The following is a 24,886-nucleotide window of genomic DNA, read 5'->3' as shown; positions in this document are numbered from 1 at the left end:
CAGCATGAAGTACAGCCAGCATTAACCACAACCAGCATTAAGCACAGCCAGCATTAACTACAGCCAGCATTAAGCACAGCCAGCATTAACTACAGCCAGCATTAAGCACAGCCAGCATCAACTACAGCCAGCATTAAGCACAACCAGCATTAACTACAGCCAGCATTAAGCACAGCCAGCATTAACTACAGCCAGCATTAACTACAACCAGCATTAAGCACAACCAGCATTAACTACAACCAGCATTATGCACAATCAGCATTAACCACAACCAGCATTAAGCATAGCCAGCATTAAGCACAACCAGCATCAACTACAACCAGCATTAACTACAACCAGCATTAAGCATAATCAGCATTAAGCACAACCAGCATTAACTACAGCCAGCATGAACTACAGCCAGCATGAAGTACTCCCAGCCCCTCTGGGCACTCCTGATGTGGGTGTTGAGGGCACAGGTTTATGACAGGGTTGAGGGTTTGGATGGGAATGCTGAAAGGTGCTGTTAAGGCAGCAGGGAGACCCCAACCCCCTGTGGAGGTGTCCTTCTGAACCGCTGTGAGGCAGCCCAAGCCCAGCCCAAGCTGCTCCCTGCTTGCCTCCTCCAGGCCCCCTCAGCCCAGACTCACATTTGCCGGGACCCCAGCGAGCCCCCAAAGACAATCATCTTGTCTTCAATGACACAGGAGGAGTGGCCTGCCATGGGAGGGGGGCCGTGGGTGGTCACAATGCAGTTCCACCTGGGGAGAGAGGGAGGAATCATCAAACCATGGAGTTGTTTGGGTTGTAAAAGACCATTCAGCTCACCCAGTCCAACCCTTCCCTGACTCTGCCGGGGCTGGGGCTGAACCCTGGCCCTCAGCACCACAGCTCTGCGGCTCTGAAACACCTCCAGGGGTGGGGATTGATCCACCTCCCTGAGGAGCCTGTTCCAGTCTTGGAGAGCCCTTTCAGGGAAGAAGTTTCTTCCCATGCCCAACCTAAACCTCCCCTGGTGCAACTTGAGGCCATTTCCTCTCATCCTATCACTTGGAATCAGGGAGAAGAGTCCAACCTGGCTCCAAACCCCAGCTTCCTTTCAGGCATTCACCAGCAGCTTGGGATGGCAAGAAGCAAAAACCCAGGGGCCAGCAAAGCCCTCAAGAACCTAAGGCCAGGTTGGATGAGGCCTTGAGCAACCTGGGCTAGTGCCCCCCTGCCCAGGGCAGGGGGGGTTGGAACTGGATGAGCTTTAAGGTCTCTCCCAACCTAAATCCATTCTAGGATTTTGCTAGAGAGGAAGAGCTCCAAAGGTCCAAACCACAACAGAGCTAATTAGAAGCACCAAGGAGCTCCAGCATTTTGAAGGCTTGATGATGGAGGCAGTTGGAAATGTTGGCCCCTTTCAATTAAGTTCACCCTGCATGGTTTCCAACCTGGATTAATGACAGCACTCTAATGACCCTGCCCCCAAGTGCCTTGGTTAATTGACACCTCTGATGATGAAAAGCTCTCAATGAAAGAGGAGCAGGAACCATCCTGGCTTTGATACAGAGCCTGCTCCTTTCTCACACCCAAGCAGCAAGGAGAAAGTTGGGGCTGAGAGCAGCTCAGGGCTGTTTAAAGGACCATTCCTGCCATGGCCATCCTGGTCACTGCTGCATGCCCCAGCAAGAGCCCAGGAGCTGCAGAAGCTGAGTCTTCTTCATCCCTGTGGCCCTGGGGGGCAGGAGGATGGGACCAGGCTTGTGTCAGTGGTGCCCAGGGACAGGACAAGGGGCAGTGGGCACAGACTGTTGACCCATGGCAAGGGAGGTTGGAGTAGATGACCTCTGAGGTCCCTTCCAGCCTAGGCCACTCTGTGGTTCTATGTAAGAAGTTCCACCTAAACCTGAGGAGAAACTTCTTTAGCTTAAGGATGGCAGAGCCTGGGGCCAGGCTTGTGCCAGTGGTGCCCAGGGACAGGGCAAGGGGTTATGGGCACAGACTGTTGACTCATGGCAAGGGAGGTTGGAGTAGATGACCTCTGAGGTCCCTTCCAGCCTAGGCCATCCTGTGGTTCTATGTAAGAAGTTCCACCTAAACATGAGGAGAAGCTTCTTTAGCTTAAGGATGGCAGAGCCTGGGGCCAGGCTTGTGTCTGTGGTGCCCAGGGACAGGGCAAGGGGCCATGGGCACAGACTGGGACATCAGAAGTTCCACCTAAACATGAGGAGGAACTGCTTTAATTTAAGGGTGGCAGAGCCCTGGAGCAGGCTGCCCAGAGAGGTTGTGGAGTCTCCTGGTGTGGAGAGCTTCCAACCCGCCCTGGGCATTGTGCTGCTGGGCAGGGTGCTGTGGGTGCCCTGCTGGAGCAGGGGGTTGGACTGGATGAGCTCCAGAGGTCCCTTCCACCCCTCCACCACGCTGGGATGCTGTGAAAACAGTGCCTGAAAATCTGCTGCCTCACATCTCCCTCGGAGGGCCACGGCAGCTGTGAGCTTTGGACCATGGCTAAAAGGAAAAAGCCCAGGAGCTGAGGCTTTATCTCCTGCTCTCCTCTAAGACCTCACTGGCTTGCAGCCAACTCAGTTCCACCTTCAAAACCCTGCTGTTTCAAACAATCACATCCAGGCTTCCCACCTGGCTGGCTGGGAACACTCATGGAGTCTGCTGTGCTTTGGGTCTGGAGTCAAGAGCCATAAGGAAGCAACCAGCGCCCAAGAGGTGCCAGACAGCAGCATGTCCACGTCTCCAGTGTGCTCTTGGGTGTGGTTTTTCATACTGGGGGGCTGGGGGATGGTTATTTTTGTTTATGAGCAGTGCAGACACACCAGGGTTAGCCCATGTGGAAACCAGGAGCCTGCCCAACTTCCCAGGTGGGCTCAAAGAGACCTCCCCCAGCATTCCTCCCTCTGTATCATCACCACAGCATTTTCCAGGATCAAAGCCTGGAAGGCAGATGTGCTCTTACCAGTTTTTGGAGGGGGAGTAGGTATGGATCTCATCGAAGAACCTCTCTGGCTGGTGCAGAGGGTAAGGGCTTGGCCGTGTCCAGCCCCCAAAGAGCACAAGCAAGTCCTTGTAGACGACCAGCGTGGCCCCAGCCTTGGGCGAGGGGTAGGAACCTGGGCAAAGGAGAGAGGGGGAAGTTAGCAAACCAGACTTGAACAGAGGAGACAACTCCAGAGGCTCCACCTTCAAGACAGAAAAAAAGAAAAAGAGGGGGGAAAGAAAAAAAAGAATGAAAAGAGCTGAAAAGCAGCAAAATTAGAGCTGGGAGCCTGGGAAGCAAAACTGCTGCCAGTTTGTGTCGGCGTAATTAGTGGGAGCCTGAAAGCACAGCTCGTGGATGGCAAAACATCTGTCACTCAGTGGCAGGAAATTGCTGCCTTTCCAATGGATCCCTTGAAATTATTGCCTTAGTGCTGGGTAAAAGCAATAATTAGCTCCACATCCCTAGAAACATCTCCCCGAGCGAGGAGGGAGGGAGGGAGGGAGGACGACACCGCCAGGAGCGCAGCCGCAGCGGCCTGGGGTAGATCCAGGGAATGGGTTGGGTTGGAAGGGACCTCAAAGATCAGCCAGTTCCAACCCCCCCCCCCCCCCCCGCCATGGGCAGGGACACCTCCCACCAGCCCAGCTTGCTCAAGGCCTCATCTAACCTGGCCTTGAACACCTCCAGGCAGGGGGCAGCCACAGCCTCCCTAGGCAGCCTGTGCCAGTCTCCCCAGCCTCACTCTAAACAGTTTCTTCCTCATCTCCTCTCTTCCAGCCCAAAGCCATTGTCCCTTGCCCTATCACTCCCAGCCCTTGTCAAAAGTCCCTCCTTAGCTCTCCTGTAGCCTCCTTCAGGTACTGGAAGGCTGCTCTGAGGTCTCCCTGGAGCCTCCTCCAGGCTGAAGGGCAACAAGGCTGGGGAGAGGCCTTGAGCACAGCCCTGTGAGGAGAGGCTGAGGGAGCTGGGGTTGTTTAGCCTGGAGAAGAGGAGGCTCAGGGGAGACCTCATTGCCCTCTACAACTACCTGAAAGGTGGTTGTAGCCAGGAAGGGGTTGGTCTCTTCTCCCAGGCACCCAGCACCAGAACAAGAGGACACAGTCTCAAGCTGTGCCAGGGGAGGTTTGGGCTGGAGGTGAGGAGAAAGTTCTTCCCAGAGAGAGTTGTTCACCATTGGGATGTGCTGCCCAGGGAGGTGGTGGAGTCCCCATCCCTGGAGGTGTTCAAGAGGGGATTGGATGTGGCACTTGGAGCCATGGTTTAGTCATGAGGTCTGTGGTGATAGCTTGGACTTGATGATCTTTGAGGTCCCTTCCAACCTTAGTGATGCTGTGAGACTGTGAAGAGCCCCAACTCTCAGCCTGTCCCCACAGAGGAGGGAGGTCCCCCACTGAACCCCATTTAGTGGTGAGCAGCAGGATCAAACCCAAAAGGCTTTGCTGTGGCAGTGAAGAGTTGCTCGAGTCTGCAGAACAAAGTGCTCCTCTAAAAATCACCAAAGAGGCCTTCTGCTGGGTGGGTTTGAGGTTCAGAAGGTTCCACGTGGAGCTCCCAAGCAGGGCTGGTGCAAGCACGAGCAAGACGACCCCAGCTCTTGGCTTGGTGCTGTCATTGAATCATGGAATCCTGGGATGGTTGGGATTGGAAGGGACCTTAAAGAGCATCCAGTTCCAACCCTCTGCCATGGGCAGGGACAGCTCCTACCAGCCCAGGTTGCTCAAGGCCTCATCCAACCTGGCTTTGAACACTTCCAGGCTTGGAGCCCCCACACTTCTCCAGACAACCTGTTTCAGTGCCTCCCCGCCCTCATGGGGAGTTTGAACCAGCACCTCTCATTCTTTCACTCCATGCCTTTGTCAGAATTCCCTCCTTAGCTTTCCTGTAGCCCACTTCAGCTCCTGAAAGGCTGCCAGAAGGTCTCCCTGAAGCCTTCTCCAGGCTGAACAACCCCAACTCTCCTGGCCTGGCCTCCCAGCAGAGGGCTTCAGCCCTGCCAGCATTGCTGTGGCCTCCTCTGGCCCTGCTCCAGCAGGTCTCTATCTGTGCTGAGGGCTCCAGAGCTGCCCCAGCACTGCAGGAGGGTCTCAGCAGAGCACAGCAGAGGGGCAGAATCCACTCCCCCTGCCAACCCTGCTGCTGGGGATCAGCCCAGGACATGGCTGGGGCTGGGAGTGCACAGTGCCAGCTTGTGGTGAGCTTCTTATCACCCAGCACCTGCATGTCCTTTTCCTCAGCACTGCCCTCTGTCCAGCCTGGATTTGTGCTTGGGATATGTCAGGAGATCATCCATCAGACCCTAAAATACAGCCCCTGGCCGCTCCGAGCTGCCGCGTCACTGCCTCGCCCCTGGGACAGGAGCCGAACAGCTTCCCAGGAAAGGCTGCAGCTGCCTCCAGCCAGGGCTGACGTGGCTGAGCATCCCCCTCTGCCATGGCCATCACCAGCAGCAGGGCAGATTCCTCCACCTCTGCAGTCAGGCTTTCAAAATAGTCCTGAAGAGCTCACCCAAGACCCAGGGCCACGCGTGCCCAGCTCCAGGGCATGTCTGCGCGTGCGGCCGCCGCAGCCCTATCGCCCTCCTCCCCAGCGAGGCCGAGAGACCAAACCAACCTTCTCCTCCTCCTCCTGACAGGACTTGGGAGAAACATTTTTAGCAGGTAATGACATGCAGAACAGGGACTATTTTTAAAAGAAACCAGAGCAGCTATTTTAAGAGGCTGCAGCTGAGGGAAGCGATTGGGTTGCGGTGGGGTTGCCCACGGTGGGTGGGGAGAGCCCAGCCGAGCAACAACCCCTGGCCAGACACAGAGGAGATGACAAGGGGGGGCCCTGAGTCTTTCTTCAGGGATGTTTTGCTGCTCCTCTCAGGTATATATGGGGGAAAAGGGGAATAAAGTTGTGTAGGCCATGATCCTTGAGGCTGGAGCTGTACCCAAGGGCTCCTTAAAGATTCATAGATTGAGAGAATGGTTTAGGTTGGAAGGGACCTTGAGGATCATCCAATTCCAACCCCCCTGCCATGGGCAGGGACACCTCCCACCAGCCCAGCTTGCTCAAGGCCTCATCCAACCTGGCCTTGAACACCTCCAGGGAGGGGGCAGCCACAGCCTCCCTGGGCAACCTGTGCCAGAGTCTCCCCAGCCTCACTCAAAAGAATCTCTTCCTCATCTCCAGGCTCAATTTCCTCTCTCCCAGCTCAAAGCCACTTCCCCTCGTCCTGTCACTCCCAGCCCTTGTCAAAAGTCCCTCCCCAGCTTTCTTGTGATGAGGGTGTCAGAACAGGGTCACATTTGGTTACTCTTTGTTCCCCAGCTCCAGTTCTCCTGGCTCATTCTGGGGCTGTGTGCATCTCACTCACCCACACCAGCAGGTTTCCAGCCGCGGTATTTCCCTGGCAGAGCAGAGAGTTGCTCTCCCAGCCTTGGCATCATGAACTTGACTGCTAGAAATGCTTCTACCTGACCTACAGGCTGGGCTTCTCCATCAAGGCCACCACAGGGTGAAAGGTGCTGGGCTGAAACTGGGTTAAACAAGAAGAGTCTTGCCAGGATGGAGAACCAGGTCAGAGCTTTGCTCTGGTGAGACCTCACCTGGAATAGTGCAGACAGTTTTAGGCTCCCCAGCTCAGGAGGGACAGAGATCTGCTGGAGAGAGTCCAAGGGAGGCTACAAGGATGCTGAAGGGACTGCAGCACTGCCTGGGGAGTAGAGGCTGAGAGCCCTGGGGGGGCTTAGTCTGGAGAGGAGAAGATTGAGAGGGGATTTGATCAGTGTCTATCAATAGCTGAGGGCTGGGGGTCAGGAAGGGGGGGACAGGGACAGGCTCTGCTCAGCTGCACCCTGGGATAGGACAAGGGGCAGTAGATGTAAACTCCAGCACAGGAGGTTCCACCTCAACATGAGGAGGAACTTCTGCACTGGGAGGGTCCCAGAGCCCTGGAGCAGGCTGCCCAGAGAGGTTGTGGAGTCTCCTTCTCTGGAGCCTTTGCAGCCCCATCTGGATGTTCCTGTGTGACCTATGCTGGGTTCTCTGCTCCTGCTCTGGCAGGGGGGTTGGACTGGATGATCTTCAGAGGTCCCTTCCAGCCCCTGACATCCTGTGAAAGGTCTGAGATGGTGCAGAGGGACAGAAGCCACCCTCCTGCTGTAACCTGAAGGTCAACCTCAGCCTCAGACATTGAGATGGTTCCCAAGTGAGTCAGCAACATGTCAACAGCCCAGGGCAGAGTTGTGCCTGGGCTCTGCAGGGAGCTCTGCCTGTTGCTGGATGTTGGATGGCTGTCAGTGAGTGGAGTCTCCCCTCTGCAGCAGGGGAAAGGTCTGCATTTAAGCAGTCAAAGAGGAGCTGGCTTCTCAAAGCCTCTCCCAGCCAGGCAGTGGGCATATCTAAGATGATCTCTCCAAGGGAGATGCACCACAAGCTTGTCCTACCCAAGAAGGCTTCATGTTCTGCTGGTCAAGCAGCAACATGTGCCTGAAATGTGGAAGAGTTAATATCTTGTGTCTGGAGAAGCCCTGGAGAGCTTCTGGGTGCCCTGAGAAGAGAGAGGAAGCAGCTCCTGCCCTGCCCAGGCAAAGGTGACCAGCAGCCTTTGTGACTTCAGGTCTCAAGCACGCAGAAGAGAGCAGGGCCAGGGCAGGAGGGACATCAAAGGGACCTGGCTCAGTGACGTGGGGCCCGGCAGGAGCTGCTCAAAGTCCGAGCTCTCCCGGCGGCGTCTCAAAGGCTCCCGCAGGAGCACTCTCGGTGCGGGAGGGGCTCCTCCTCGCCAGGCTTGTGAATGAAACAGCTTCTGTCCCTCACCACCGCCCCAGGCGCCTGCAGAACAACCTCCTGAATGCTCCTTAGCCTAAGAGGGATGTGCAGCTGCTGCAGTGGGTTCAGAGGAGGCCATGAAGGTGATCAGAGAACCTCCCCTATGGGGACAGGCTGGGAGAGTTGGAGCTGTTCAGCCTGGAGAGGAGAAGGCTCCAGGGAGACCTCAGAGCAGCCTGAGCAGAGTACCTGAAGGGGCTCCAGGAGAGCTGGGGAGGGACTTCTGACAAGGGCTGGGAGTGCCAGGATGAGGAACAATGGCTTTGAGCTGGGAGAGAGGAGACTGAGACTGGAGATGAGGAAGAAATTCTTTCCAGTGAGGCTGGGGAGACTCTGGCACAGGCTGCCCAGGGAGACTCTGGCTGTCCCCTGCCTGGGGGTGGCTGGATGAAGCCTTGAGCAGCCTGGGCTGGTGGGAGGTGTCCCTGCCCATGGCAGGGGGCTGGGAACTGGCTGACCTTCAAGGTCCCTTCCAACCCAACCCATTCCATGCCCCTGTGAGTTGTGCTGCCTCCAACTGCTCCCTTGCTCAGAGCAGGCTCTCCTTGTTGCATTTCCATGCCCTGCAACACCTCCCTGCCCTGCTCCACCTCCCTGCCCTGCTCTCAGCTTATCTGTCCTTTGGGAACAAAACTCAGGCAGGCAGAGGGGTGGTGGCACAATCAACTGCTCCTAAACTTAGAAGGCAGCATCTCACTCCAGCTGACTCTGTTTTTTTGGGTGGGATGAGCTGTTGAAGCTGGCCTGAGCTATTTCCACCTCCCCCCCCATCCCCCAGCTGATGGATTTTTCCTGGCTGGCCAAGCAGATGCAGACTTTCCCAAACACAAACAAACAAAGATCTCTGGCCTCCACGGATGTTTGGAAGAGAAATGCCAACCCCCTGATAGCTCCTGACACGAGCCTGGGTTGCTATCTGCTCAGGATCTGCCCTCACAGGCATTTTTTTTGTTCTTTAAAGCCTGGGTTATTCATCCCTCTAATGCGAGGGGAGCAGCACACGGCACAGCTCAGCCAGCACGGGAAGCAAAGCCTGGCTGCAAGGGCACATGGAGCATGGACTTCCCCAGCAGCTTTTGACCTCCAGCAGGTGGGACCCCCCCCTAAAATGGGATGAAAAAGGTGGGAAGGATCCTAGAATGGCCTAGGTTGCAAAGGACCTTGAAGATCATCCAGTTCAAACCCCCCCTGCCGTGGGCAGGGACACCTCTCAACCAGCCTGCAGTGCTCGAGGCCTCACCCAGCCTGGCCTTGGACACTGCCAGAGAAGAGGCAGCCACAACCTCCCTGGGCAACCTGTGCCAGGCTCTCCCCAGCCTCACACTGCACAACTCCTTCCTAATCATAGAATCATACAATCAATAAGCTTGGAAAAGACCTCCAGTCTAAACCTGGGAGGGGATTCTGCCCCTCTGCTGTGCTCTGCTGAGACCTCCCCTGCAGCGCTGGGGCAGCTCTGGAGCCCTCAGCACAGACAGGGACCTGATGGAGCAGGGCCAGAGGAGGCCACAGCAGGCACAGCTCTGCAAGCACAGCTCTGCCCAGAGAGCAGCCCTGCCACAAGCCCTGAGCACAACAGACTGTGGGCAGCAGGGGCAGGGAGGGGATTCTGTCCCTCTGCAGGGCTGGGGCAGCTCTGGAGCCCTCAGCACAGACAGGGACCTGATGGAGCAGGGCCAGAGGAGGCCACAGCAGTGCTGGCAGGGCTGGAAGCCCTCTGCTGGGAGGTCAGGCTGGGAGAGTTGGGGTTGTGCAGCCTGGAGAAGAGAAGGCTGCAGGGAGACCTCCTGGTGGCCTTGCAGTGCTTCAAGAGCTGAGCAGAAAGCTGGGCAGAGACTTTTTCTCAGGGCCTGCTGCGCCAGGCCAAGGGGGGATGGTTTGGAGCTCAAAGAGGGAAATTGAGAGTGGAGGGGAGGGAGAAATGTTTGCCCCTGAGGGTGGTGAGAGCCTGGCCCAGGCTGCCCAGAGAGGTGGGAGATGTCCCATGGCTGGAACCATCCCAGCTGAGGTTGGTTGTGGCTCTGAGCAACCTGCTCTAGCTGGGGGTGTCCCTGCTGACTGCAGGGCACTTGGACCTCATGACCTTGAGAGGTCCCTTCCAAGCCAAAGCATTCCATGACCCACAGCCAATGCCAGGACAAACCAACCCCAGCCCACAGCTGTGCTTCCAGCTCCCAAGCCAAGGCATTCCAGCCAGCTGCTCCAGCAGCCAGGGGAGCTCAGTGCACAAAGGCAGCCAAGCCCCCAAGTTCAAAAGCCACCAAAGTCCTGCACACCAAAGCTGCAGGAAACCATCCCAGGGAAGGGCTTGGAGCTAACAGCCACGACCTGCACCTGCAAAACCAGGACAGGGCCTGGGCTGGGAACAGAATAAACCAAACCAGGTTGGAAGAGACCTTCAAGATCACCCAGTCCAACCCATCAACCAATCCAACCCACCTAAACAACTAACCCATGGCACCAAGCACCCCATCAAGCCTCCTCCTGAACACCTCCAGTGATGGTGACTCCACCACCTCCCCCGGCAGCACATTCCAATGGCCAATCACTCTCTGTATAGAACTTCTTCCTAACATCCAACCTAAACCTCCCCTGGCACAGCCTGAGACTGTGTCCTTTTGTTCTGGTCCTGGGTGCCTGGGAGAAGAGCCCAACCCCCACCTGGCTACAACCTCCCTTCAGGGAGTTGGAGAGAGCAAGAAGGTCTCCCCTGAGCCTCCTCTTCTCCAGGCTAAGCAACCCCAGCTCCCTCAGCCTCTCCTCCCAGGGCTGTGCTCCAGACCCCTCCCCAGCTTTCTTGCCCTTCTCTGGACACCTTCCAGCAGCTCAACCTCTTTCCTAACCTGAGGAGCCCAGAACTGGACACAGGACTCAAGGTGTGGCCTGAACAGTGCAGTGTACAGGGACAGAATGACCTCCCTGCTCCATGCTACATGGCAGCTGCTGCCTCTCCCTGCCAGCAAAGCACATTTGGGCATCAGGCCTTCAACTGGGGGCTGCCTGAGAGTGGAGCACTTCAGAATCCCAAAGGAAAAGCCAGAGGGAGATCATGCTGGGGTTGCTTAGCCTGGAGAAGAGGAGGCTCAGGGGAGACCTTCTTGCTCTCTCCAACTCCCTGCAGGGAGGCTGGAGCCAGATGGGGGTTGGGCTCTTCTCCCAGGCAGGCACCCAGCCCCAGAACAAGAGGACACAGTACAGCACAGCACCATCCAGCCCAGCACCATCAGCCAGCCAGTACAGCACAGCACAGCACCATCCAGCCCAGCACCATCAGCCAGCCAGTACAGCACAGCACCATCCAGCCCAGCACCATCAGCCAGCCAGTAAAGCACAGCACCATCCAGCCCAGCACCAGCCATCCAGCTCAGCACCACCATCCAAGCCCAGAGCCACCCATCCAGCCTATCATCACCCATCCAGCTCAGCACCACCATCCAAGCTGATCATCACCCATCCAGCTCAGCACCACCATCCAAGCCCAGAGCCACCCATCCAGCCCATCATCACCCATCCAGCTCAGCACCACCATCCAAGCTGATCATCACCCATCCAGCTCAGCACCACCATCCAAGCCCAGAGCCACCCATCCAGCCCATCATCACCCATCCAGCTCAGCACCACCATCCAACCTGATCATCACCCATCCAGCCCAGCACCACCATCCAAGCTGATCATCACCCATCCAGCTCAGCACCACCATCCAAGCTGATCATCACCCATCCAGCTCAGCACCACCATCCAAGCTGATCATCACCCATCCAGCTCAGCACCACCATCCAAGCTGATCATCACCCATCCAGCTCAGCACCACCATCCAAGCTGATCATCACCCATCCAGCTCAGCACCACCATCCAAGCCCAGAGCCACCCATCCAGCCTATCACCACCCATCCAGCTCAGCAGCACCATCCAAGCTGATCATCACCCATCCAGCTCAGCATCACTGTCCAGCCCAGCACCACTATCCACCCCAGCTAAGGAATCCTTTGGCTCCACTCCACCACTCCAAGGTCCATCCCCAGCTTGCATGCCTGGGTGAGCTCCCCACATCTTTCCCCCTTTGATGGGAAGGGAAACCAGAGAGGGCACAGATAATGAATGCCTTTGCTTCCCAGGCCAGCTGGGTTTTTTTCCACAGCAGTCTGCAGAATTGCCTGAACATTTTCCCCCCCACCAGCAGTTTGTGAGGTTTCCAACCCTCAGGCAGACAACAAGCTGGGGAGCTGTGGTCTGGAGGCCAAACACGGCAGCACCGGCAGCGCCTTCGGGAGACGCCAGAGGAGAGCTCCTCCGAGGGGGGCAGACATCCCCATGGCATGCTGCACACACAGCCTGCCCTGAGGCAAACCCCAGCAGTTAGGACTGGATCCAGCATCTGACATTCACAGAATCCCAGAATGGCTCAGGTTGGAAGGGACCTCAGAGATCATCGGTTCCAACCCCCCTGCCATGCCCAGGGACAGCTCTCAACCAGCCCAGGCTGTTCAAGGCCTCATCCAACCTGGCCCTGGACACCTCCAGGGAGGAGGCAGCCACAGCCTGCTCAGGAAGCCCATTCCAGAGTCTCAGCAGCCTCCCACTGAGGAACTTCTTCCTCAGCTCCACTCTAAGCCTGCTCTGCCTCAGCTTCAAACCATTGGCCCTTGGCCTGGCTCAGACCCCCTCAGCAAAAGTCTCTCTGCAGCCTTCCTGCAGGATCTCCCAACGTTCACAGAATGGCTCAGGCTGGAGGGAATCTCAGAGGTCATCTACTCCAATCTCCCTCCAACCTCTCAACTAGACTTGGTTGCCCAAAGCCTCATCCAATCTGCCCCCAGGCAGGAGGCAGCCACAGCCTCCCTGGGCAGCCTGTGCCAGGGGCTCAGCAGCCTCACACTGAAGAACTTCTTCCTCAGCTCCACTCTAACCCTGCTCTGCCTCAGCTCCAAACCCTTCCCCCTTGGCCTGGCTCAGACCCCCCCAGCAAAAGTCTCTCTGCAGCCTTCCTGCAGGATCCCTTCAGCTCCTGGCAGCAGCTCTGAGCTCCCCCTGGAGCCTTCTCCTCTGCAGGCTGCACAGCCCCAGCTCCCTCAGCCTGTGCTCACAGCAGACCTGCTTCTGCCCTGGGAGCATCTTTGTGACCTCCCCTGGACTCCCTCCAGCAGCTCTGTGTCCTCCTTGAGCTGGGGACAGCAGAGCTGGAGGCAGGATTGGAGGTGAGGCCTGAGCAGAGCAGAGCAAAGGGTCAGAAGTTAACCCCCAAGCTTTAGGGCTGGATCCAGCAGCTGACATTCACCTGGGGTCATCCCTGTGTCGTTCAAAACAGAGCAGTGGGCTGAAAACCAATTTCCAGACCAGCTTTGCCTGGGTCTGTTTAAACCCTAAAGCTTCCAAGGAGCCAGGAAAGTATCAGCTTCCTCTGCCAAAACCACAGGCAATTTAGTGTGCCCTCACATTTGGCTTGAAGAGCAGAAATTCCTTGCTGGGAAGCAGACAGGAATTTAGCTTTGCAAGAGTTTAAAGGAAAACTCCCCAGGATGAGGGCCCTGCAACAGCTCCCTGGTGAGGAAAGGCTGAGAGGGTTGGGGCTGCTTAGGCTGGAAAAGAGCAGCCTGAGGGGGAGCTCATCAGTGCTGAGCAGTGCTTCCAGGGTGGGTGGCAGGAGGATGGGGCCAGGCTCATGTCAGTGGTGCCCAGGGACAGGGCAAGGGGCAGTGGGCACAGACTGCTGGCCCATGGCAAAGTGGTTTGGAGCAGGAACCATCCTGGCTTTGATACAGAACCTGCTTCTTTCTCACACCCAAGCAGCAAGGAGAAAGTTGGGGCTGAGAGCAGCTCAGGGCTGTTTAAAGGACCATTCCTGCCATGGCCATCCTGGTCACTGCTGCATGCCCCAGCAAGAGCCCAGGAGCTGCAGAAGCTGAGTCTTCTTCATCCCTGTGGCCCTGGGGGGCAGCAGGATGGGGCCAGGCTTGTGCCAGTGGTGCCCAGGGACAGGACAAGGGGCAGTGGGCACAGACTGTTGACCCATGGCAAGGGAGGTTGGAGCAGATGACTTCTGAGATCCCTTCCAGCCTAGGCCATCCTGTGGTTCTATGTAAGAAGTTCCACCTAAACACGAGGAGAAACTTCTTTAGCTTAAGGATGGCAGAGCCTGGGGCCAGGCTTGTGTCTGTGGTGCCCAGAGACAGGGCAAGGGGCCGTGGGCACAGACTGGAGCATCAGAAGCTCCACTTAAACATGAGGAGGAACTGCTTTAATTTAAGGGTGGCAGAGCCCTGGAGCAGGCTGCCCAAAGCAGAGGTGGAGTCTGCATCTCTGGAGGCTTTTCAGACCCACCTGGCTGTGCTCCTGTGTGACCTGCTCTGGTGACCCTGCTCTGGCAGGGGGTTGGACTGGATGATCTTCCAGCCCCTACCACTCTGTGAGTCTGTGAAGATCCCATTTGGCTCCCCAACAGGAGACAAATAAGAGCTTGCTGTCTCCAAACAGGGAGACAAACCCTCTGCAGACACACAGAGAACCATGGAACCACTTCACCTGGAGAAGACCTTTAAGCTCATTGAGATGGGATGGAATGGAATGGGATGGAATGGGATGGAATGGAACGGAATAGAATAGAATAGAATAGAATAGAATAGAATAGAATAGAATAGAATAGAATAGAATAGAATAGAATAGAATAGAATAGAATAGAATAGAATAGAATAGAATAGAATCAACCAGGTTGGAAAAGACCTCAGAGATCAGAGTCCAACCTCTCACCCAGCACCATCTGATCAACACAACCATGGCACCAAGTGCCTCATCCAGGCTCCTCCTAAACCCCTCCAGGGATGGGGACTCCACCACCTCCCTGGGCAGCACATTCCCATGGCCAATCTCTCTTGCTGGGAAGAATTTCTTCCTAACATCCAGCCTGAACGTCCCCTGGCACAGCTTGAGACTGTGTCCTCTTGTTCTGCTGCTGGGTGCCTGCCTGGGAGAAGAGACCAACCCCCAGCTGGCTCCAACCTCCCTGCAGGGAGTTGCAGAGAGCAAGAAGGTCTCCCCTGAGCCTCCCCTTCTCCAGGCTAAGCAACCCCAGCTCCCTCAGCCTCTCCTCCCAGGGCTGTGCTCCAGACCCCTCCCCAGCTTTCTTGCCCTTCTCTGGACACCTTCCAGCAGCTCAACCTCTTTCCTAACCTGAGGAGCCCAGAACTGGACACAGGACTCAAGGTGTGGCCTGAGCAGTGCTGAGCACAGGGCACAAGGACTTCCCTGCTCCTGCTGGCCACACTCTTCCTGATGCAGGCCAGGATGCCCTTGGCCTTCTTGGCCCCCTGGGCACACTGCTGGCTCATGTTCAGCCTACTACCAACCAGCACCCCCAGGTCCCTCTCTGCCTGGCTGCTCTCAGCCACTCTGCCCCCAGCCTGTAGCACTGCCTGGGGTTGTTGTGGCCAAAGTGTAGATCTGCTGCCTCCAACACACCTCTGAGGTAAGCAGGGGGGAAAAGCCCCAGTGACCACTGCAAGGTTTTCTTGCCAGTTTAGGGGGGTGTGTACCCTACCCCCAGCACCCCCTGTGATGGAGAAGAGAAGGCTTCAGGGACACCTAAGAGCAGGCTCCCACTACCTGCAGGGGCTCTGAGAAGGCTGCAGAGGGACTCTGTGCAAAGGCCTGCAGGGACAGGAGGAGAGGCAGTGGTTTGGAATGGGAGCAGAGCAGATTTAGATCGGATGTGAGGAACAAGTTCTGCACCAGGAGGGTGGTGGAACACTGGAACAGGTTGCCCAGGGAGGTGGTTGGGGCCCCAGCCCTGGAGATACTCAAGGTGAGGCTCAGCAGGGCTCTGGGCAAGCTGCTGTGGTGGAGGGGGTTGGCCTGGATGGCCGTCGGAGGTCCCTGCCAAGCCAAAGCCACCGTGTGGCTCTGTGTTTAGAGGCAGAACAAGTTCCCAGCACGCTCCCAGGGTTGAATTTTCACCTGAGAGTGACACCAGGCCGGGGAACAAGCCCAGTCAAACCCAGGCTGCCGAGCCCAGGCTCTGGGTGCCTGCAATCTCGACGAGGTGGAGGCTCAGATCCCCAGCGGGGAGCAAAGTCACCTCGGAGCTGTTGCAATGGCACACACACACACACACACACTCCAGTTAGCTGGGGTTTGTTTGGTGTGTGTGTGTGCTGCCTCTGCCCTGACAAAGCTGCTGCAAAAGGAGAGGCAGTGCCCTCTGAACCCTGTGCAACAGGATTATTGAGTCACTCCGGGCTAATGCGCAGCAAAAATGTCCTTAGCCAGCACTTGAGCAAACAGTGAGCGGAGAGGAGTGCCAGGGCACCCCGGGGCACCCCAGGGCTTTGCCCCCTTAGCTCCTAATAAGGCAAATGGCTGCAATCCAGGCACCTCTGTGCTGCAGGAGAGGCTTCAGCAGTCACAGAGTGGGGTTGGGTGGCAGGTTGCTTGGAGCCACAACCAACCTCACCGGGACTGGTGCCAGCCGTGGGGTATCTCCCACCTGCCTGGGCAGCCTGTGCCTGGCTCCCGCTGCCCTCAGGGGCAAACGTTTCTCCCTTCTCTCCACTCTCAATCTCCCTCTTTGAGTTCAAACCATCCTTCCTTGTCTTGGCACAACAAAGTCTCTCCCCAGCTTTCTGATTGAACCTTTGAAGCACTGCAAGGCCACCAGGAGGTCTCCCTGCAGCCTTCTCTTCTCCAGGCTGCACAACCCCAGCTCTCCCAGCCTGGCCTCCCAGCAGAGGGCTTCCAGCCCTGCCAGCACTGTTGTGGCCTCCTCTGGCCCTGCTCCAGCAGGTCCCTGTCTGTGCTGAGGACTCCAGAGCTGCCCCAGCACTGCGTGGGGGGGGTGTCCCAGGGGCAGGACCCCCTCCCTGCCTCTCCTGCCGGCCGTTTGGGCCCATCCCGAGGGTTTCTCACCCCGCAGCATCACTCCTCAGGGTGAGGTCACCCCGGACTCCCCTTCGCAATCCTCTCACCTGCTTTTGGGAAATGCAAATCTGGCCCTGGGGTGCAGGGAGCTGCTGTTGCAAGAGCTGCCTTGCCCTCCAGGTGGGTGGAATCTCAACAGCAGCCAGCGATCCACCTCTCTCTGCTTTCAAACACGGGCTCCCCCCACCCCCTCCTCGTACCCTGCAGACTTCAAGTGATTTGGGTAACAGTCTGACATCCTACACAAGAGAGCCGATGCCAATTAAAAGAGAGCTCAGCCCTCGCAGACAAAAGGGCTGATGGGCTCCTAGGACTCCTCTTCCCTCCAGGAGGGATGGAAATTGCTGGATCAGGCTGCACAACGCCCTAATCAGCGGCTAATTGCAGGGAAGGGACAGAGCTCTGTCCGGGGGGGTTAGCGGCGGGGCACGTCCCTGCCTCTGCTGAGCTCCGCACTTTTGGCTCCAGTCAGGCTCCTGCTGCGCTGGCTGCGGCCCCAGGAAGGCAGCACACAGCCCCCAGAGGACTGCTGCGGCAGGGGGCATCCGCTGGGGGGCTGCTGGGGGGTTGGAGCTACCGCGGGGCTGAACAGCCCTCAGCTGCCCTTGGAACGGGCAGGGGCTGAGGAGCCAGAGGGAGGGCAAAGATCTCAGCCTTGGGAAGGGCTCATCTCAAAGTCTGCTGCACAGGAGATGCAGCTGTGGGCTGGAACCCCAAGATCTGCCTGCTGAGACCCCAAGATCTGCCTGTTGAAACCCCAACATCTGCCTGCTGAGGCCCCAAGATCTGCCTGCTGAGGCCCCAACATCTGCCTACTGAGACCCCAAGATCTGCCTGCTGAGACCCCAAGATCTGCCTGCTGAAGCCCCAAGATCTGCCTGCTGAGACCCCATGTGCCCAGTGAAACAGCAACATCTGCCGGGGGGAACCTCAACATCTGCCTGCTGAAAGCCCAACATCTGCTGGCTGAGGCCCCAACATCTGCCTACTGAGACCCCAAGATCTGCCTGCTGAAACCCCAACATCTGCCTACTGAGACCTCAACATCTGCCTGCTGAGAGCCCAAGATCTGCCTGCTGAAACCCCAACATCTGCCTACTGAGACCCCAACATCTGCCTGCTGAGACCCCAACATCTGCCTGCTGAGGCCCCAAGATCTGCCTGCTGAGACCCCATGTGCCCAGTGAAACTGCAACATCTGCCGGGGGGAACCTCAACATCTGCCTGCTGAGAGCCCAACATCTGCTGGCTGAGGCCCCAAGATCTACCTGCTGAGACCCCAACATCTGCCTACTGAAACCCCAACATCTGCCTGAGACCCCAACATCTGCCACGTGCCCAGTGAAACCCCAGCATCTGCCCAGGGGAACCTCAACATCTGCCCAGAGAAGCTCCGGCATCTACCTACTGAAACCCCAACATCTGCCCAGAGAAACCCCAACATCAGCCTAGCCACAGCCCCAGGACCCCACTCCAAGGGCTGTGCAGAGCCCTCTTTGCACCCCCCTGCTAACCAGCCCTTCCCTGCCGTGCTGCCTGCCCCACTCTGAGCTCACTGCCCAGCCCTGGGCTGCTGCCCTGAGCCTTCCTCACTCTTCTCCCTCATTCCGGTAAATCCAGCGCTGACTGCCAAGCTCCCTCCCTACTTCAGGGATAAATATTCACCTTCTGGACTGCAGCCAACCATGAGCTAGTGCTTCATCATTCCCCATGCCCACCAGACTGCAGGAGATGCCTTTGTGAGAGACCTGAAGCCAGGCTGGGAGGGTGGAGAGCCCTGGGGAGCGTGCGGCGCTGGCTGGGGTCGGTCCTGCAGGGCCAGCCTTGGGACTCCATCCCCAGCCTTGCAGATGGAATTCTGCTGGCTGGGAGGCCTTGGCAGGAGCTCCTGCCGATAGATGTCAGCACAGGCTGCCCAAAAGCCTCCCAGCAGGACCTTTCTGAAGGCTCCTCAAAGCTCCTTCCCAGCCGACAAGATGTATCTAGCCCTGGGGTTTTGACACTGAAGCCAAAACGGAGCTGTCCCCGAAGAGGAATTTAGCTGCCAAGGAGGGGAGGACAGAGCTGGAAGGAGAAGTAACTCAACAGAACATCCAGAGGAGGCCACAGAGATGATCAGAGAGATGCAGAACCTCCCCTATGGGGACAGGCTGGGAGAGCTGGGGCTGTTCAGCCTGGAGAAAAGGGGCTCTGGGGAGACCTCAGAGCAGCCTTCCAGGACCTGAAAGGGCTCCAGGAGAGCTGGGGGGGGACTGTGGGCAAGGGCTGGGAGTGCCAGGATGAGGTTACAATGGCTTTGAGGTGGAAGAGAGGAGACTGGGACTGGAGATGAGGGAGAAATTCTTTGCAGTGAGGGTGGGGAGAGACTGGCACAGGTTGCCCAGGGAGGCTGTGGCTGCCTCCTGCCTGGAGGTATCCAGCCTGGCCTTGAATAAGGCCTTGAGCAAGCTGGGCTGGGGGGAGGTGCCCCTGCCCATGGCAGGGGGGGTTGGAACTGGATGAGCTTTGAGGTCTCTTCCATCCCAACCCATTCTAGGATCCACCTGGTGCCTGGGTGACTGATTTCAGCCAAGGTGACAGAGCCACAGCTCCTGTGCCATCCCTGCCAAGCCTTTGCCAGGCTGTCTCCTGCCTCCTGAAGTCACCTCACAGCCCCTGCAGAAGTGCTGACTTCACTGCTGCTGGAGCCTTATTGAAGTCCCTATCACTCAGCCACTTGCTCCTCCCACAGCAGGGGGGGTTGGAACTGGATGATCTTTGAGGTGCCTTTCACCACAACCCATTCTATCCATCTCTGAACACAGCCAGGGAGGTCACAACCAGCCACTTCCATCACCCCTTGGTACCTCCGGAGCTGAGGGCTGACAGCAGCCGCCTGGGGCAGGAGCCAGCCCAGGCTATCAGCTTCCTTGCTGGTGCAAGACATTAATTATAGCTGAGGCCACACCAAGATAAACACCCTGTGTGTGGGGCTGGGGCAGCCCTTGGCAGATGTCAAAGCCTCCTTTCCTGAAAAGGAAATAAAAGAGAAGGTTTCCCAGAGGCCTTGGCCGCCCTGGCAGCCTCCTGCCGGCACGCAAATACCTCGGGCTCCGAGCAGCCCAACTCAGCTGAGCTGATAGCCACCAGGGCTGTGAGATCAAACCTCAGGGAACAGAAAAGGGGGGGGGGGGAAAAGTCCTGTAAGAAAAAAATCAAAGCCAAAAAAGATCCAGTCTGACTTGTGCTGAGTAGGTGATCAGCTGGGCAGGTGACAGAGCTGCTCCTCGGCAGCAGAGCGCTGCAGGCTCTGGGAGCCTGGAGGGAGAGGGACTGCAGGAGGGAGATCTCAGAGCATCATGGAACTCTTTGGGTTGGGAAAGGCCTCTAAGCTCATCCACTCCAACCAGCAACCCAAACCCTGGCCCCAAGTGCCATGGCTACATTTCCTGAGCACCCCCAGGGCTGGGGACTCCACCACCTCCCTGGGCAGCCTCTGCCAGTCCCTGACCACTCCTGCAAGAGAAATTGTTCCTCATGTCCAACCTAACCCTCCCCTGGCACAATTTCAGCCATTTCCTCTCATTCTATCACCTGATACTAGGGAGAAGAGACCAACCCCCACCCCACTGCAATTCCTCTCAGGGAGTTGTAGAGAGCCAGGAGGTTTCCCCCTCAGCCTTCTATTCTCCAGGCTAAAGCTCAGCTCCCTCAGCTGCTCCTCCCCAGCCCTGTTCTCCAGACCCTTCCCCAGCTTCCTTGCCCTTCTCTGGACCTGCTCCAATGTCCTTCTTGGAGTGAGGGGCCCAAAACTGATCCCAGGATTCAAGCTGTAGCTTCACCAGTGCCCAGCCCAGGGGCACAATCACTTCCCTGCTGCCCACAGCATTGCTGATCCAGGCCAGGATCACAGTCTCACAGTCTCACAGTATAGCCAAGGTTGGAAGAGACCTCGAGGATCATGGAGTCCAAGCTGGCACCACAGACCTCAGGACTAGACCATGGCTCCAAGTGCCACATCCAATCCCCTCTTGAACACCTCCAGGGATGGGGACTCCACCACCTCCCTGGGCAGCACATCCCAATGATGAACGTCTCTCTCAGTGAAGAACTTTCTCCTCACCTCCAGCCTAAACCTCCCCTGGCACAGCTTGAGGCTGTGTCCTCTTGTTCTGGGGCTGGTTGCCTGGGAGAAGAGAACAACCCCTTCCTGGCTACAACCTCCCTTCAGGTAGTTGTACAGGGCAATGAGGTCACCCCTAAGCCTCCTCTTCTCCAGGCTTCTCCCTCAGCCTCTCCTCCCAGGGCTGTGCTCCAGACCCCTCCCCAGCTTTGTTGCCCTTCTCAGGACACCTTCAAGTCTCTCAATGTGCTTGGCCACTCTTGCATTCTTTCCTAATCTCCAACCTAACCTTCCCCTGGCACAATTTCAGGCCATCTCCTCTTGTTCTATCACCTGATGATAGGAAGAAGAGGCCAAGCCCCACCTGTCTCCAGCCTCCTTTCAGAGAGAATTTCTCCTCCTCATTTCAACAGCAGGTTCCCAGCTCTCAGATGTGAGACACCTTCACAAGCTTCCCAACAAAGAAGTGCAACCTGCAGGACAGGGAGGGGATTCTGCCCCTCTGCTCTGCCCTGGTGAGACCCCACCTGCAGCACTGCCTCCAGTTCTGGTGCTCCCAGCACAGGAAGGGCCTAGAGCTGTTGGAGAGGGTCCAGAGGAGCAGGAGAGTTGGGGCTGTGCAGCCTGGAGAAGAGAAGGCTCCAGGGAGACCTCAGAGCAGCCTTCCAGGACCTGAAGGGGCTCCAGGAGAGCAGGGGAGGGACTTGTGACATGCACTGTGAGTGCCAGGCTGAGGAACAATGGTTTTGAGCTGGGAGAGGGGAGATTGAGACTGGAGATGAGGAAGAAATTCTCGAGAGTGAGGCTAGGGAGACTCTGGCACAGGCTGCCCAGGGAGGCTGTGGCTGTCCCCTGCCTGGAGGTGTTCAAGGCCAGGCTGGATGAGGCCTTGAGCAGCCTGGGCTGGTGGGAGGTGTCCCTGCCCACGGTAGGGGGCTGGAACTGGCTGATCCTTAAGGTCCCTTCCAGCCCAACCCATTCCATGACTCAGTGAACTCCCTGGGGGCTCCTGGGTGCTCAGCACCATCACCACTCAGCTGTTTATTTGCTTTCCCAAGGACTCCCAACCCCAAATCCTATTTTTTGCTGACTTTGGTCTTCTTACTGAGCCAGAGGGCTGCCAATAGCTGCTCCCAGCTCTGGTCCAGCACTCTCATCCCCAAGATTTCCAGTTGGCCTGGGGGGGTCACCTCCTTCAGTCTGCTTCAGATGACAGAGGGGGGTCAGGTCCTCCCCATGCCGCTGCCAGCCAGCCCCCTGCCAGCCCTGCTGCTGCTCCCAGGCTACTTTTGGGCCTCACAAAAGACAGGGAGCAAAAAGGAGGCTGAAAATTCTCCACATCCATCCTGGGGGCTGATAAAGCTGATAGTGGGAAAAAATTCCTGCCTTAATCTCTGGAGGGATCTGCAGCCAGGGAGTTCCTCTCTCAGCAGCTGACAGAGTTAAAGCAACAAGGCTCTTTTTTTCTCCCCTTGCTGCTCTGCTTGATCCACCCTGACAGTGTCTTAAGAAGGGTTTGAGAGACACACAAGAAGGCTTCTAGAGAGATAAATGTTGTACATGAGGATTTAAAGGCCGGGGCAAATCCCTGTGCCATCACCCAGGAGACAAGAGTGTTACAACCCCCAGCCCTGCTCGAGCCTCTGGCTCTTGGGGATGTGCAGGCTGCTGGTTTTATCACTGCCAGGCTGCCAGCTCCCATCTGAGCCAGCTCCTGAGAGACTCCCTGCAGACCTTCTCAGCAGCTGAGTGCCTCCTCTGAAACACCAGCAAGGAAGAGTGGCAGGCAGTGAGCTGTGGAGTGCAGCTGGGAAGGGGAAAGAGAAGGCCACCAGCATCCATTGAGTCACTCATCAGCAAGTTTACAGATGACACCAAGTTAGGGGCAGATATTGGTCAGTTAGAGGGCAGAAGGGCTCTGCAGAGGGACCTTGCCAGGCTGGACAGATGGGCAGAGGCCAACAGGATGGCATTCAACAAGTCCAAGTGCCAGGGGCTGCACTTTGGCCACAACAACCCCAGGCAGTGCTACAGGCTGGGGGCAGAGTGGCTGAGAGCTGCCAAATAGAGAGGGACCTGGGGGTGCTGATTGACAGCTGCCTGAACATGAGCCAGCAGTGTGCCCAGGGGGCCAAGAAGGCCAAGGGCATCCTGGCCTGCAGCAGGAAGAGTGTGGCCAGCAGGAGCAGGGAAGTCCTTGTGCCCTGTGCTCAGCACTGCTTAGGCCACACCTGGAGTCCTGTGTCCAGTTCTGGGCTCCTCAGTTTAAGAAGGACATTGAGAGACTTGAAGGTGTCCAGAGAAGGGCAAGAAAGCTGGGGAGGGGTCTGGAGCACAGCCCTGGGAGGAGAGGCTGAGGGAGCTGGGGTTGCTTAGCCTGGAGAAGAGGAGGCTCAGGGGAGACCTCATTGCCCTCTACAACTCCCTGCAGGGAGGTTGGAGCCAGGTGGGGGTTGGGCTCTTCTCCCAGGCAGGCAACCCCAGAACAAGAGGACACAGTCTCAAGCTGTGCCAGGGGAGGTTTAGGCTGGAGGTGAGGAGAAAGTTCTTCACTGAGCAAGTTGCTCACCATTGGAATGTGCTGCCCAGGGAGGTGGTGGAGTCCCCATCCCTGGAGGTGTTCCAGAGGGGATTGGATGTGGCACTTGGAGCCATGGTCTAGTCATGAGGTCTTTGGTGCCAGCTTGGACTCGATGATCCTTGAGGTCTCTTCCAACCTTGGCTATACTCTGAGACTGTGATCCTGGCCTGGATCAGCAATGCTGTGGGCAGCAGGGAAGTGATTGTGCCCCTGGGCTGGGCACTGGTGAAGCCACAGCTTGAATCCTGGGTTCAGTTCTGGGCCCCTCACTCCAAGAAGGACATTGATGAGCTGGAGCAGGTCCAGAGAAGGGCAAGGAAGCTGGGGAAGGGTCTGGAGAACAGGGCTGGGAAGGAGCAGCTGAGGGAGCTGAGGCTTAGCCTGGAGGAAAGAAGGCTGAGGGGGAAACCTCCTGGCTCTCTACAGCTCCCTGAGAGGAATTGCAGTGGGGTGGGGGTTGGTCTCTTCTCCCCAGTATCAGGTGATAGAATGAGAGGAAATGGCTGAAATTGTGTCAGGGCAGGGTTAGGTTGGACATGAGGAACAATTTCTCTTGCAAGAGTGGTCAGGGACTGGCAGAGGCTGCCCAGGGAGGTGGTGGAGTCCCCACCCCTGGGGGTGCTCAGGAAATGTGGCCATGGCACCTGGGGCCAGGGTTGGGTGACCATGGTGGGGTTGGGTTGCTGGTTGGAGTGGATGACCTTAGAGGGCTTTTCCATGATTCTCTAAGTGCAGTGTCCTTGGAGCCCCAGGCTCTCCATGAGGGAGATCCAGCATCCTCTGGACTCAAACCAACTCATGGGGCTCCAGGCTGAAGGGCTTGCACTGGAGCTCCTCCTGCCTGGCCTCATTTCTGCACTGCTGTACAGCTCAGCTCAGCCCCTGCTCAGCTCAGCCCTTGCCTTAAAGGGAAGCAGAAGTCCCCAGATCTGTGCTGAGACAGGCAGAAAACCACAGCTGGAATACTGTGGCCAGTTGTGGGCTCCCCAGGTCTGGAGAGACAGAGCTCCTGCTGGAGGAGTGTCCAGTGGAGAGCTACAAGGAGCTACACACCTCCCCTGTGAAGAGAGACTGAGAGCCCTGGGCTGTTGAGTCTGGGGAGGAGAAGGCTGAGAGGGAGCTGATGGATGCTGTGGGGGTCAGGTGGAGGGAGCCAAGCACTTTTGGGTGGTGCACAGTAATAAGACAAGGACCAATGGATACAGACTTGAACAGAGAAAGGTTTCAGCTCAACAGGAGGAGAAACTCTTCCCTGTGAGGCTCACAGAGCCTTGGAGCAGGCTGCCCAGGAGGTTGTGGAGTCTCCTTCCCTGGAGGCTTTCCAAACCCATCTGGCTGTGTTCCTGTGTGACCTGCCCTGGGTGCTCCTGCTCTGGCAGGGGGGGCTGGACTGGATGATCTCTGGAGGTCCCTTCCACCTTCTACCATTCTGTGATCACCACTCAGAACAGCCATTTCTCTTCAAGCCATGTCTCTTCCAGCTCCTCTACTGCATTTCCCCCTCTGTTTTCCCCTCCAACACATT

At 57.2% G+C, this 24,886-nt stretch overlaps 1 protein-coding gene across 3 annotated transcripts in view; it reads right to left on the bottom strand.

The window, feature by feature from the left end:
- Positions 1 to 24,886, bottom strand: part of FBXO42 (F-box protein 42) — a 94,240-nt gene that overhangs the window by 9,139 nt on the left and 60,215 nt on the right. For all 3 annotated transcript variants that reach the window (XM_068162737.1, XM_068162739.1, XM_068162738.1), the window contains 2 exons: positions 2,933 to 3,086; positions 630 to 740 (listed from right to left, as the gene is read on the bottom strand). In XM_068162737.1, the coding sequence (XP_068018838.1) occupies positions 630 to 740; positions 2,933 to 3,086 (265 nt within the window). The remainder of the gene's footprint in view (positions 1 to 629; positions 741 to 2,932; positions 3,087 to 24,886) is intronic.

The sequence above is a fragment of the Melanerpes formicivorus genome, unplaced genomic scaffold (assembly GCF_026170545.1).
Source record: "Melanerpes formicivorus ecotype bairdi unplaced genomic scaffold, bMelFor1.0.p_v2 SCAF_67, whole genome shotgun sequence".
NCBI classification, from domain to species: domain Eukaryota; kingdom Metazoa; phylum Chordata; class Aves; order Piciformes; family Picidae; genus Melanerpes; species Melanerpes formicivorus.
This window is presented reverse-complemented; position numbering and strand designations above follow the sequence as displayed.